This window comes from Paramisgurnus dabryanus, chromosome 11 (genome assembly GCF_030506205.2).
Source record: "Paramisgurnus dabryanus chromosome 11, PD_genome_1.1, whole genome shotgun sequence".
NCBI classification, from domain to species: Eukaryota; Metazoa; Chordata; class Actinopteri; order Cypriniformes; family Cobitidae; genus Paramisgurnus; species Paramisgurnus dabryanus.
Window position 1 is genome coordinate 18,979,047 of NC_133347.1, and position 14,853 is coordinate 18,993,899.

Genomic DNA, 14,853 nt, shown 5'->3' on the forward strand with positions numbered 1-14,853 from the left:
CAAAAAGCTTAGTCAGGAAATTGTGAATAAGGCAAATGCCGTTTATGCCAGTGATGAGTATTCACGGATGGACAAAATGAGAAATTAAAATCTATATAGGATGCGAGTGGCAAAAAAAATTCATAAACAGAAAATACATTTGCTTGAGAATTTGAAAGAACTACGAGAAGGAGCCAGACTGCAAAGTTATTTTTTCCAAGTTTTGTGATCTCCCATGGTGCAAAACTGAGCAATTGGATTTGTATTGTAAACCATTTTTCCGCTGACTTTCCACCAAATCAACACACAAATAGCTAAAAATTCACACTAACAAATAAGTTGTTTGGCAAATGGTTACTTTAGGAAAAACTAGTAATTTTAGTCTTAAATAGTCATTTAGTAAATAATAATCATTTAATAATACGCCAAGATGCAAACCGTCTGCGCACCCCGAACACCCCCTCCCCTCTGTAAATCACACTCCAAGCTGAACTCAAAGGTTGGCTTATTAAACTTTAAGAAATAATTTCTTTAAAGGTGCCATAGAAAAATGTATTTAACTTTAGGCATAGATGAATAAAACGAGTTCTGTACATGGTAATGACATAGTGTGAGCCTATCTTTCTTATGTCAACCTCATGCATATAAAACAGGCCAATCTCAACATAGCGCCAACTGTGATACCAGTTTTTCCTGGAAAGACACAAACTTAAATACATCAGAAAGGCTACTGGCGCCCTCTAGTGTTAAACAAAGAAACTCAATATATAATGGCTCCAACAGTAATGATGCTGTGTCTCCTACAATATAGTGCATTGGCTATATTGGGTGTTTGTCAGCCATTGTGTAGTTGTGTCCAATTCTGAGTGAATAACATCATTTAATATCTTAATTTATTTGTTAATGGTAGTAAACTATTAAGAAATAAATCACAGTTGAGATCTCTTTAATTTATGAATTATTTCTCCTAATTAATCCAGCAACGCAAATCCAGGTTATTTTACAATCTAGCCTTAAATTACTTTACAGTTCCACACTTATCATTCATTTAAACAATTGTCGCATTTGTTTTTATTTATATTTCTCCAAACCAATTATTTATAGTGGCACAAGGTGGTGAAGGATTTACAAAAATGCTGTTACTCAAGAAAGGGACAACTTTATTGCCACCTGCTGGCAAACGCACTGAACACATGTGACCAGGGGCTGTCGCTACAAAAAACAAATCTACTGTGAAGGTACTGAAAAAAAATATTTAGTGACTCTTATTGCACCCCATTTGTAACAAAAAGATTTAGGGGATCTATTAAAATGGCTGTTGTATAGAAAGAAGTGAAACCTTGCACATTATACCAATATAATAATGCATTAGTTTGAATCTGTTTTTTAAAATAAATTAAAAAAATGCATCAGAAAATGCTAATTTTCTTTAAACTCATTTGGCTCTAAAGGTTAACATCTAATCCTTTATTAGTCCTTACACATAACTGTAGACAAAATTGTGTCATCATGTACTAGCATCTTGTTACAAACGTGCATATATTTCTTTGTTCTTATGAACACAAAGAAAGATATTTTGAGGAATGTTTGTCACCAAACCCATCAGAGGTCCCACAGACATCGATAGTAGGTAAAAGAAGTCAACGGGGCCTCTGATCAGTACAAAAATTTCTAAAAAGATCATCCTTTGTGTTCACCAGAACAAAGAAATTTACACAGGTTTGTAGCATGACATAAAATTTTAATTTTGGGGTGAACTATGCCTTATCAGTAAGCGTATAACACATGCTCATATGCTCATACAATGCAACATATGTGACCCTGGACCACAAAACCGTAAGTCACACGGGTATGTTTTTAGCAATAGCCAACAATACATTCACAGCGAGAGAATGTAAAACTTGGACAAAAAGAAACTGTGTCAAGAATTTGTTCAAGTTACTTTCAGAACATTTTAAACAAATGCTTTCAAAAAGTGGTGGGGACATGTCCCTAGCGTCCCCAGTGTAAATGACCCCTATGCATGATTATTAATTATAAAACATAAGAACTCACATTCACTTCCAACTGGAAGTGCTAAGTTGCATTTATATAGTATCTTAATGTCATGTTTCATTTTTTTTAAAGCCTTACTATCTGCAGTATCCATCTATACTAATTTCATTTTAACTAAATGCATAGGAAAGAGTAAACATTAAAGTTGAGAATTATAATTTGTCATAAAATTCTTTTTTATTGTGGGAAAAGGCACATGGTTCGGGGCTGGGTGAAGAGTTGCAGGTTGTATTGGATGAAATGGTAGCCTGGGTGCCAGCCGATCTTAGCCCCGCCCACAACATTTTGAGAAATGGGAAGATCTAGTCAAATTCTGACTAGAATTGAGTATGACAACGTCAGGCTAATGAAATGGTACTCTCCACTCCAAAATCATTTAACCAACAGAAACATAAACAACACCGAATATTCAATCCTCAAAGTAAAAACATAAAAATGTGCACTATTTTACTGTTTGTATTGTATAACATCTGCAAATCTATTGTACATGCATATGGAAATGAGAAGCACATAATGTCATTAAACAGTGAAAAACAGCCACGTATCCTTAACATAACTTTGTAGCTAAGAACCTGCACAAAAAAGGCACTTGGCAAAATTGTCGTTCCATGTTTGAGCAGAATGTATAGGTCCTATGAAAATAAAACAACTTGTATTATTTGTTTAGTTGTTAATATGTATCAGATAAAGTAAATAATAAAAAACATTCCTATCCTTACCATAACCACTTCAACTTTCAGTTGCAACTTCAACTTCTCCCAGACATTTATTGTTGTTGTCCAAAGTCAAGCCATTGTCCACTGCAAAGTTCTGTGAAAATGCTCTTTACCTCATTACTTTGCACACATTCCTTACATAGCAATACATATACTTTCATGCAGTTTCCACCGTTTACAATCTGCATCTGCACTGTAAGACATACTGGTAATCTCTCACATACTAATATATCTGTATATACAGTACTGTGCAAAAGTCTTAGGCCACCATGCTACCATTAGATTTGTTTCTAATGAATTCTAATAGAATACATCCAGAAAATACAGAAAATGTGTATACTGTAGTATTAAAAACAGTATAAAAATGTAAACTGATGTGTAAAGTTTTTAGGGTAAACTCCCCTTCCACTTGAGCAATGGCAGGAAACTGCAGGATCTCTTAAACCTAAATGAAATTGAATCATAATTTGTAATTTTTTTAAAGAAATTAGTTCTGCTCAAAAATGCTCAAAAGATGTGTTTCATGCCAAGAGAGGGCACACTAAACACAGATGATGCCTAAAGAAGACATTTAGTACTGGAAATCTAATTTTTTATTTTTTTTGTACATATTTCCTGTATTTCCTGTTTGTATTTTGTATCTTAATATATATATATATATATATATATATATATATATATATATATATATATATATATATATATATATATATATATATATATATATATATATATATATATATATATATATATATATAAAATTAATAGATAAAAAATAAAAAAGGTTTAAAACAACAAGTCTGGTGGTGGTGGCCTAAGACGTTTGCACAGTACTGTATATTACATTGTAAATCTTAATTTTTTATTTATAACACTCATTTGAATACAAAGCATTTCAATGTACAAATTGTTAAGGACATCTTATATGACAAATAAACTTGAAACTAGCGAGGTATGGTGAAGCACATTATTTTTTTCAATAATACAATCAGAAATCCAATAAAATACAAGTTTCTGGGAAACTAAATACCTTTTTGGCTTCTATTTCTACTTGTGCAACGGATTCATCTTGACCCTGAAATGTAAAGAATAAAATGTTATATAATGTTATTTCACCTTTTAGTCAAATATTTAATAGCACATTTGCATGTTTAACTTCAAAACTTCTATGATTTCCTGTAAATGGGATGGATCAATCAAGTTAAACATATTATAAGCTCACAATAACAATTTCCTTTGACATAAGCACGGGCTCAGGAGCCGGACTTGATTCTGCCAATGTCTCTGAAGGAACCTCAGGGGCCTCTGTTGTTGTTTCTGGAATCTGTGGAAAAAATCCATATACTCTATTTGGATGCATCTAAGAAGCTAAAATGATATAATGCTTGATGTGCACAAGGTGTGTCTGCATGATCTACTCACCTGTTTCTCTTCAACAGCTAAAGCTGACTCAGTCACTTCGAATCCTTCGGCTACAGCACTGCTTGCAGACTCAACCAAAGGCTAAAATATATGAAAATCCGAGAGAAGGAGCGTATGTTCAAAATTAAACTTTAATCGAAAAGGATTCAGCAAAGAACATCTGTGCACAAACCCACTAAAGGATTTAATAAAAAAGTATTATACCACAGATTCTTCCAATGTGGCTGCGTGTTGTTGAGGCCCTGGTTCCACTACAGTTTCTGCAGGCCCTGCAGCTTCCTAATTTAAATGCATTTAAAGGATTTATGTATATGAGCCTTGGCATGCATTGCAAACAGAGCAAACTTATTGAAGTGAACTGTACAGAGCAATACAGAGATACATTTTACATCAACAGCAAATCAAGCTGTATTTTATTTCATTACAAAACTATCAAAACCTAAATCTTAAGAACTCACCACTGAAGCCTTCTCTGGTTCAGATGTTGTTTGTGTATCCTGTAGGTAAGACAGGGCCGGCCCGAGGCATAAGCGAACCAAGCGGCTGCTTAGGGCCCCGCTGGCCACCAGGGGGCCCCCGCCCCAATCGTTTTTTATTTTTATTTTTTATACAATTAAATAACTTTAACAGGTAATATAAATGGATGAATGAATGAATACGAATTTATAAATGAATAATTAAAGACAAGAAAATTTTGATTTGCAGACAACTATGTGTCTGCAGTGCTAGCGTTTTAGTCAGGCGCAACATAGACACCTGCGCCACCTGCGCGTCGGCGTGCAAGTGCACAACGTCGTCACTCACTGTAAACAATGATGAGCCATTTGACATGTAAAAAAAAAGGATATATCCCTCTGGGGCCGAAAAGAGAACAAAGAAAAGGACCGAGGATGAGAAAAAAGAGCAAGATAAAGGTATGTTTGCATGATTATATACAGTATGTTTAATTTGTGTTAGTGGTGTGACAGATCGACGTTAATCCGTGACCGTGATCGACCCACGGTTCGGCTCGCATGCGCTTAAATAGTGAAAGTTTATCATTTGCACGTGTTTCAAAGGCTTGCAAAAGTTAACATTTCAAGTGATTTTAAACATTTTATCCTGCAAAAAGGCGCCAAAGTGAGCAGTATTCTGCAAGCCCATGCGGTTTAAATTGTCCAGCCCAGCTCCCTTTAGAGATCAGAACACTAACACTTGATGTTTAAACTTTAGAGAGAGTTCCGCTATTTTGTGTCATACTGTAGTCCATTAACATATATTTGAGGAATAGAGCACTGAAAAGAACATAACGTTTTTATGCTCCGCCGTCTGTATTTCCGTCTGTGTGAGCGCACCGCGTATAAGTGCACTTACTAGGGCACACATAAAATCTTTCTGTTCTTGACAGGGCACATACAAACAAAATGATCTCCACAGTACTCTTTTCCAATAAAAACAGTTGTTTATGTCTTTAGACGGTTTATGTATAGATTAGGCAGAAACCAGGTCCGTGCTTCTCTTAAAGAGACAGTAACCTTAATTAACCTACTTAAGTCTGTGTCATTAATGTTAATCAAACCTTCCAAGACAAAGAGAAAATCACTTCTGTAGCTCTAAAAAAGAATAATTATATTTAATTCATACAATAAAGTGTTATGATTCATTTGATTTGATTTCTGTTCCTAATGCAAATTTTAGCCCTTATTTAATGTGCAACTTTGTTCTTTTTATAAATGTTTGTAAGTAATTTCTTCATTTTTTATTAGTTTTTCCAACCCCTTATTCTGCTGATCCGAAAAATGATCAGATCTGTGCCTCAAAAACCATAATGTGATCCGAACCGTGAGTTTTGTGATATATCACACCCCTAGCTAGCATTGCTGTATGTGTTGACGTGAACGTTCCAACATCGGTAACGTTCCAGCTTCATAGGCAAAGCACATGCGCTCTCTGTCTAAGATCTTTGGTAAGAGATGGTATTGGACTTTATGAGAATATATACCAATACCATGTTGGGTAGGGAGATTTCTGTGATGAAAATGGACTTCAATCTTATTTATATGGTGGGTAGTGATGTAACAGTGCTATCCTATATTTATTTATTTATTGCTTGTTGTGTAAGTAATGAAAAATAAGCAAAATAAACTCATTCTGCTCGATCAACTATGCACTTATCCAATGCTATTTTTTTCAGGAACACTGTTGAAGTACTTTGGAGCACAACCAACTCCACCCGCCCCTGATGTTTCATCAAGTGTCAGTGTCTCCACAGCTGATGATGCAGCAGATGAGGTTTTTCTTGTTGGCCAATGTTAACATTCCATAGCCTGTCAATATGACATGACACATTGAAGAATAAAGTATTTTATTTAAGTATAGATTTTTTTCATTATTTAAATTATTATTCATTTATAATGTAACATTAGAGCGTGACATTTGTGTCCGCGTGGTGGGAGGGGGGCCCCCAAACACATTCTGCTTAGGGCCCCCAAGAGGCTCAGGCCGGCACTGAGGTAAGAGAGAACATCATACAAAGAACCCACATGTACACATATTTAATAGCAGCAGATAGCTGAGCAAGCTATCACATACAGAAAATAATAAAGAGCACATTTCTGGACAGCCCAACAAGTCATAAAAAGGACATACATGTATAATGCATGCAAATACATTCAATTGCAATGTGCAATGAACATGCATTGTGTCACACACCTTTGTGACTTCTGCGAACGTTTGGATATCCAGAGGCTCAGTTTCAGCAGTCATAGGCTCTGCTTTCACAACAGGTCCTCCCACAACCTCCACGGCAGGCTCATTGACCTCCACTGCAGGCTCAACATCACCCGCCGCTGTTTCTCTTGCAGGTTGAACTGCAGCTAAGGTTTCGGCTGCAGACGCCGTCTCCTCAGGTCCTACCACAGACTCATCTGCAGAAATCTCAGCAACACCTTTAACTTCATCCTCGTTGTCAGCAGGTGTCTTGAGAGGTTCAAGTGTCTGCACCACAATGTCAAGTGGAGACCAGAAAATTATTTGAAGATATAAAGAACAGAAAACACAAGAGGCAAAACAGTAATTTATTGAATTTATTATACCCCACATGCAATGTAAAACTGTCTGAAGTGCATGAATGTTATGTTTTTCATGAAAAAATACTGAATGTATGGCAAGCGTGTTTTTATTAGATATAGTCCTTGTGCAGAGAACTGATGGTGTATGTTAACATACCTCAGATTCATCTGGGATGGGTAATGGTTCGTCTGTAGATGCTGTGACCTACAAAAACAGTAAAGATTTTAAAACTCACTGTCAACATTACACTGATGCACTGGATTTTAAACTGTGCCTCTTGCACCACTTGTGCTCAGTGAGGGATTGTCGATTGGCAGATCAAATATGAATAGACCTAAAAAAAAAAAAAATTGTGAATAATCATAATTGACTCACTTCATAACTGTAATTGTATGCAGTGGTTTCAAAGCAGTTGGTGGTTTCCTCCTAGAACCGTGCTATTATAAGCTTATAAATGTAAGTTTACGAATAAGCACTACAAACTGCAATTAATGTATTCACATAGTAAAGGCTTTAATGGAATCTAAATGACATTGTGTAAACCACACAGGGGCGTACACAGTAAAACACACACACAGAGAAATGTTGTCAAAAAGATTGTTGTTAAAAGAGACAAAAGACAGTTTGTTGGCCACCACGCCCCCTTCGAGTTCAGCATGTACACAGTGTTATCCAGTAACCCTTGGTGAGCTATCTGCATTATATTTAAAACAATAATTTTTTTACAATCCTAATCAATTACAAGGCAACTACACCAAAAACTTAAAAACAACCAATTTTAAATATTAATATCATGTAATACTTCCTTTTGAGCAGGCATGACTGAACCATTCCTATCCCACTCAATGTCAGCACATTCCTCATCTCCACCTACCCATCTATCTATCTTCATTCAACAAGACACACATCCACATCAAAACTACTCCTCTACATTGTCCAACAACACTGAAAGGGTTAAAGGCATAGTTTTGGGGGGTTTAGGTTAAAGCCCAATAAATTAAAGAAATGTTTTTCTCTGCCAGAAGCTAAACCCCCCACTGCATTAGGGGTATAGTAAGATGGGAGCTTACCTGCGTTTCCACTGAGACATCCAGCAAGTCGACAGGCTCCTGAGGGCCTCGAAACCAACTAAGAATGAGTCCCATAGCATCACAGACCTGACACTCCAATAACCCTGTAAAACTCTGAGACTCTTATCCTGGCATGCACTGAAAGAGTATGTGCCTCTCTGAGTGTGTGCATGTCGAACCTAAGCACTTGTGTTGTCTGCACAGGGAGAGGAGAGGCTGAAGCAAAAATCACAGGAAAAGAAGGGTGGGCATTCACGGATTGGCTTCTCTTTATATAATACATGAGGGAGGGTGAGGGATGGGAGACTGAATCTTAAATCTTCCATTCATGTCTAAGTTCTGCCCACTCAATTGTGCACTTTCCTGCAGAAAAGTGATATCTCTCTGCTGGTTTTACTTCATTTGAGTGCTGCGTTCAAAACTACAGATCACAACACACTATTACATTGATTGCAAAACCTTTCCTTTTTTTTTTTTGGCAAAAGGCATCTCTTGGTAAAGATTCTATCTGTCTGACTGTTACCATTTTGTTACCTTAAAAAGGGTCTAATTTAACACCAGTAAATTATGGAGTACCACAAGGTTCTGTTCTAGGCCCTCTCTTGTTTGCAATCTACATGCTGCCTCTTGGCGATACTATTAGAAAGAATGGGATTGGTTTCCATTGCTACGCTGATAACACAGTAAAATATGTCATCAAGACCCAATGAATTTAACAAGTTATCCAAGTTTACTTGTAAATTCAGATAAGACAGATATATTACTTATTGGACCAAAAACATGTAAACAGAAGCTGTCAGAATGTTATATATATATTATCTAGCTGACATCACTAATTTACTAATTACATAGATTATCCTGACCTTGAATCTATCCATGCTTGGACTGGAGAGAATGTACCAGACACACTCTGCCCTACACAGTACTGCTTGCAGTTGCCACCCCTTAAATACCAGTCTAAGGACAACCACAACAATCTCTTATATCCACTACTCTATGCATGTAAACCAGATAAAAATTATAAGAGGCCAAACGGTTAAGTATTTACAATACTGCTCCCAAATAGCATTAAAAACACCTGTAATCTTATTCTCATTAAAAAGCTGGTAGAGTCTACTGTAGCTTTAGACACAATGTTCATATGCACACATGCAAGGGCGTCATGCACCAATTTTTTTTTAAGGGGGCACAGTGTGCACAGCTCACAAAAATGTGTGCATATTACACAGACATACAACAAAATATTATAGAGCTTTCAGTCTTTTCCATGGCACTTACACTTCTAACAATCTGAACACCCCTGCTTTTATGCAAAAAATGAATTTGTTGACTAACTTTCATATCAAATACTATTTAATCGGAATAATATAATATTGGTAATAATAATAATATTGGTATTATATTTACATCTAAAACTTGTTTATTTAAGTTTTAATAAATTAGTAATTAATGCATTTTGCACAACAACTGCATTATCCTATAAAATTAATGTAATTTTAAATCCATGAAGTATATAAACAACAAAAATGGCATAAGCTATAGCCACGTGATTGATTTTAATGTTTCCATAATGATTTAAAAAAAAATGTGTAAATACAATTATTAGAGAAACGCATCATTGCATCAATTTTTACCTCATATGTGAGCATGTGTGATTCCGCGCCACCGTGAACTCTGGCGAACTTTGGCATTGTACCAAGATGAATCCAGAAATCTACTAATATAACGTTGAGACGGTCACATTTTAAACCATACATTTTCTACACAGAGGAGCTTAACTGCACATTACCGTACTGGGGTTTGGAAATGTTGTCAGCATTTCTTACACTTGTATTTTCTAAGATAGCAAAATGCAGCAGCAACAGCAAAGAGCCCTTGAGCGCGCTTAGACGCTAATGACGTCTGCGACTGCGCTGTCTGCAGTGCCTGCCGTCAGAATAAAGTAATATAACACGATCAAAACGGCGAAAATCTCCAAAAAGTGACAAGGATGCAGCACAGAATTGATAATATTGTGCATATTAAACAGATTAAAAGACAAATAACAGATTAATGGATGCTTCTTTGATTTTGAGGTTGCATGCAAAATCCATTTGGCTAAAAAAAAACAAGGGGGCACGTGCCCTCTCAGTTTGAATGGCCATGACGCCTCTGCACACATGCATTGTGTTAGCTCAAAGTTAATTGATTCATTACATGAACTGCATTACAGACTCGAATGTAATGAGTAGATTGCTGATCCCTGATTTGTTGCATGCATAATATCACCAGCCTAAGTAGCCATTTTCACTCAGATTCCTAAAAATATACCAATAATGTGACAAATCCCAAAATTTGATCCTGGTTGCTTCACAGTGCCAGTGGTTTTCTGCACTCTGTGCGTTCACACACATCCCAAAAAGATCCCATAAAGACTATGTAATTGTGCAGTTGGTGGGATATTTTCAGATGTGTCTTATGATTTGGGATTTCTCTCTCGAGAAATCACGCTTGTGCATTTTTTAAATTCCAGGATGTGTTTGCATTCACACAGAAGGAACACTGGCAATTCTATGGCAATTTTCTGGGATAAATGCTGTGTGAAAGGGGTAGGTGAGAGACCTTAAAGAAGGGGGGGGGGGGGTAAATGCACAATACCTCTGTTACTGGAACTGTGACACCTTCTGACTCCTTAATCACAGCTGGTTCTTCTACACGGGTTTCCAACAAATCTTTGTTAAGGTCCTCGATAGCCTCCATGTTAATTGTGACTGGGTCCAAAACTGGCTCTACAGGAGGAACTTTAACTGGAACTTTAATTGGGGGAACCAATAGCACTGGAGCTTTAACTGGGACCACTGAGGAAGGCTTTGAGGTTTTGGGAACTGGAACCTGTGTGGTAACTGGGGCAGAGACTGCACGCACTCCTATGGTCCCCATTCCAGAAGGGCCATACTGGTCCTCCAGGGCCATTCTTTGCGTCTGCTGCTCACAAATATAAAGAGAACAAGTTAAGATTACTTTAAACGAAATCACAGAACCAATGTGTTTTCAAAGATTCAAAGGACTGATAAATTTAGTTTGCTGCATAATAGTTTCAGATTTATTAAGTTCTTACATACTGTAAGTGAACAAAACTTGGCTGTCCAATGTCAAAAAATAGCTGAAACCAATTAGTTTGGACACATCTAGTCAAGCGGATACAAAAACCAAGCTCAGGATAAGGCTAAACACAATGAACAAAAATGCAACCACATCATAATAGAGCCACAGTCACTTTATGATCAGACTCGCCACTTCATTAGCCAAGAGAATGGGCTGGCCAATGCAGTTTACGTAGGCTTCAATAGAGTTTAAGCTCACATTGTGTGTATACGCTTTATTCAGTGCAGAGCACAGTTTAATCCAAATTATGCAACCATGTGTGAAGACCAGCATCAGCACAGGCCACAGAGACAAAACATGGGCTTGAGTCCAAAGAGACACCATAGGGTGTAAAATTGTAGCAGCATAACATCATTAAATGGTGGCAGATTGGAAGGAGTCAATATGCCACAGGCCTAAGAAAGCCAATGTAAATTATAAATGCCAGTTGGCTGTTCTCTATAGGACTGGATAGAAACAAACAAACAAACAGTGTGCTGGAATATTTCACCCCCAGAACTCTCACCATTCCCTTTTTTACAGAGATGATTAGAGACCCTGAAAGGTGTCCAATTTAGGAATGGCTGTATCTGGGGGACTTAACGATTGGAGAGATAAAAGATACCCCCTCTATTTCTGTACTTGTGTGAAAGGCAGGTCTGTTGATATGATTGCATGCCATAGGGTTTTAGAACATTAAGCAAGCATTTACTGGTATGTCAGCAAAGCAAACTGGAGAGAGTGGCTTTAATTGTCACCGGCCACAAAGGACAACTAATGTCTTACAGAGCCAAGACGGTCAATACAGTGCAATGTAAGCCAAATCGTTTAAAAATACTACATTTATTTACTATAGATGAGTTCATAAGAAGTCAAATAATAGTTGCAAAAGTATAGGGCTAAACCTTCAAATCAGTTCTTGGTCTACTGACCAACTGTTTCTTTAGGAATGTGCCCTCAGACATGTTTAAAATCAGATTTGCTCAAGGGATGTACCAATGTCAACAAAGTCAATATGAGTTTGGTAAGAAGATATGAATGCTATGTGCACAGAACAAATGAAAGGGACAAGAAAGTAAGCCAAACTAAAACACATCCATGAAGTTATTTCATTTAGTGAGTTAAGATTTCCTTGAGTAGCAGCAATGTATTCTAAGGTAAGCTGAAAATATATAAGAGACTATAAATCCATCAAACTGTAATTCTTTCCTGTGTTCATTTTAAATACAAAGATTTCTACATCAGGACATTAAGCTATAAGCCAGGGGTCTCCAACCGTTTTGTGGGCAAAGACTACAATACGGATATAACAATCTGGAGAAAATACTTTTTGATATAGTCTACTTAAAACTTTTTCATTTTACTTGTTGATATGTTTTAGTATTGTTTAAATGTTAACATACCTAAACCAAGCCAAGCTAATATAAAATATATGTAATAAATAAATATTACAATTGAGACTATTAATATAATGTGCTTTGGCACCATGTTGGAGACCCCTGCTATGTGCTTCTTGTATTATTTGCAATAAGCAGATTGCAAGCACTGGTTTAATACCTTTTTTTAACCTAGCATTTTCACAATATTTTCATACTTATTTCAATAAGACAAATGTTAGCTGCATTTCTATCGGTTAGTGGTTTCTATCGGTTAGAAGTTTCTATACAGTTGGTTTCTATATACTGTTAAATTGATTGCTGGAGATTTACATGGAAAGAAAATTACAATTGTTTAGTATTTACTATAAACTGTTGTAAATTGAAGCACAAAGTACCACATCATAGTAATTACTACACTTGGTTAATGTATTCTAGTATGCTATTCTGTAGGCTATTATTAGTAAAAACAATCAGTATTAAGCTAATATTTAGATAATGTAGACTGTAAATACTATGTTTATATAAAATAGTATACTTTTATATAGTGAAATAAAATAATATACAAGTTTACTAAGAAAGATTCTAAAACACTATATAATCTAGAAATGTTACTACAGTTTATTGTAGTTAATACTAAAGTATACTACATAATTTTTTGTTTGTTTGTTGCGATATAACGTAATGAACCTCATTTAGGAAACGAGTAACGATCAAATAAACAAAATCCTTAGTGTTGTACTTTATTTGAACCATATAGTCACATTATAAGCGTACCCTATGCCATTAACTAAATACAGACTGATATAACAATGTGTAGCTGTAGGCTACGCTGCAGTTTAGGAAAAATTAGCTTGCGAACTATATTGTAAAATAAACGAACCGAAAACAAACAGTTATCCTATCTGTTACGTCAAATAATAATACTACTACTAATAATAAAATAATAATAATAAATATGAAAATTGTTTGTAAACAAAACTATCTAAAAAAGTTTAAAAAGTTAACAAAACACTTACAACTCTTCTCATTCGGCGCTTGTTTTTCTTTCTCTTGCTGGGCATGTTTACCGTGTCGCGTGTGTCAAAACGTTATTTCTTAAAGAAATGCAGGAGTAAATAAAGAGCAGATCGATCCCTGCAATTTAACTCAGATAGCAGAGTCACAATGACAATATGCTTCTATTTAAAGCCCCTTTGCTTTTTTCCACCATGGGGAGGAGGGGGCCTCAACATCAGTCTTCATCATTATTATAACGAAAGAGGGCTGAACCCATAACAGCTCTACCACTTTAAGTCGTTTTAAATTGTGGTCTTGCGCGACATTAAAACTATATAAATGGCACTTAAACTATATAAATATTAAAAATAAGCATTCATGAGGTGATTCCAAATCCCTTACAGAAGTTTTCTATCATTGTTAAATTGCAAAACCATAGCCACAAATTTACAACTGTAAAACAAAATAAATAACCATGCTTTTGAAGCAAAACTGTTTTAATAGTTTTAAATAAGTTTTAATAGTTTTAAAGAAAATAATAGCTGTGTGCTGGCATTGCAAGACAGTGATGACCAAACATTTTTTTTATACTAAAGCTTGCATAACACAACAAAAGGCAGATAAGCAATTTATGCTGGTGGGTGAATCCTGTATTAGGCACTGCAAAGGCAACACATAACATTATACAAATCAATATACACAGATTTCGATTGCACAAATTTAACCAAATGGGGATTACTCAAACCTTTAAAAAAAACACACACACAAAAAAAAACAAAGTTGAACTGTGAGTGTGACATACTGGGCCCTATTTTAACGATCTAAGCGCATTGTCTAAAGCGCACAGCGCAACATCTAAATGGGCGTGTCCGAATCCACTTTTGCTAATTTAACGACGGGAAAAATGGATTTTGCGCCGAGCGCATGGTCGAAAAGGGTAGGTCCTATTGTAATGGGAGTATTTTGGGCGTAACGTGCAATAAACCAATGAGAGTCTCTGCTCTCATCCCCTTTAAAAGCTAGTTGCGCTGGCGTTATGTCTAATCCCTATTTAGATGACGG

At 36.0% G+C, this 14,853-nt stretch overlaps 1 protein-coding gene across 1 annotated transcript; it reads right to left on the minus strand.

Annotated features, from left to right (window-relative positions):
• Positions 1 to 6,586: 6,586 nt before the first annotated feature.
• LOC135729549 (uncharacterized) lies at positions 6,587 to 13,970 on the minus strand. The gene is made up of 4 exons (XM_065247272.2): positions 13,812 to 13,970; positions 10,931 to 11,257; positions 7,380 to 7,427; positions 6,587 to 7,148 (listed from the first exon to the last, which is right to left on the minus strand). The coding sequence occupies exons 1-4, from the start codon at positions 13,854 to 13,856 to the stop codon at positions 6,678 to 6,680; spliced, it is 891 nt and encodes a 296-aa protein (XP_065103344.2). The 5' UTR covers positions 13,857 to 13,970; the 3' UTR covers positions 6,587 to 6,677.
• Between the last annotated feature and the right edge of the window lie 883 nt (positions 13,971 to 14,853).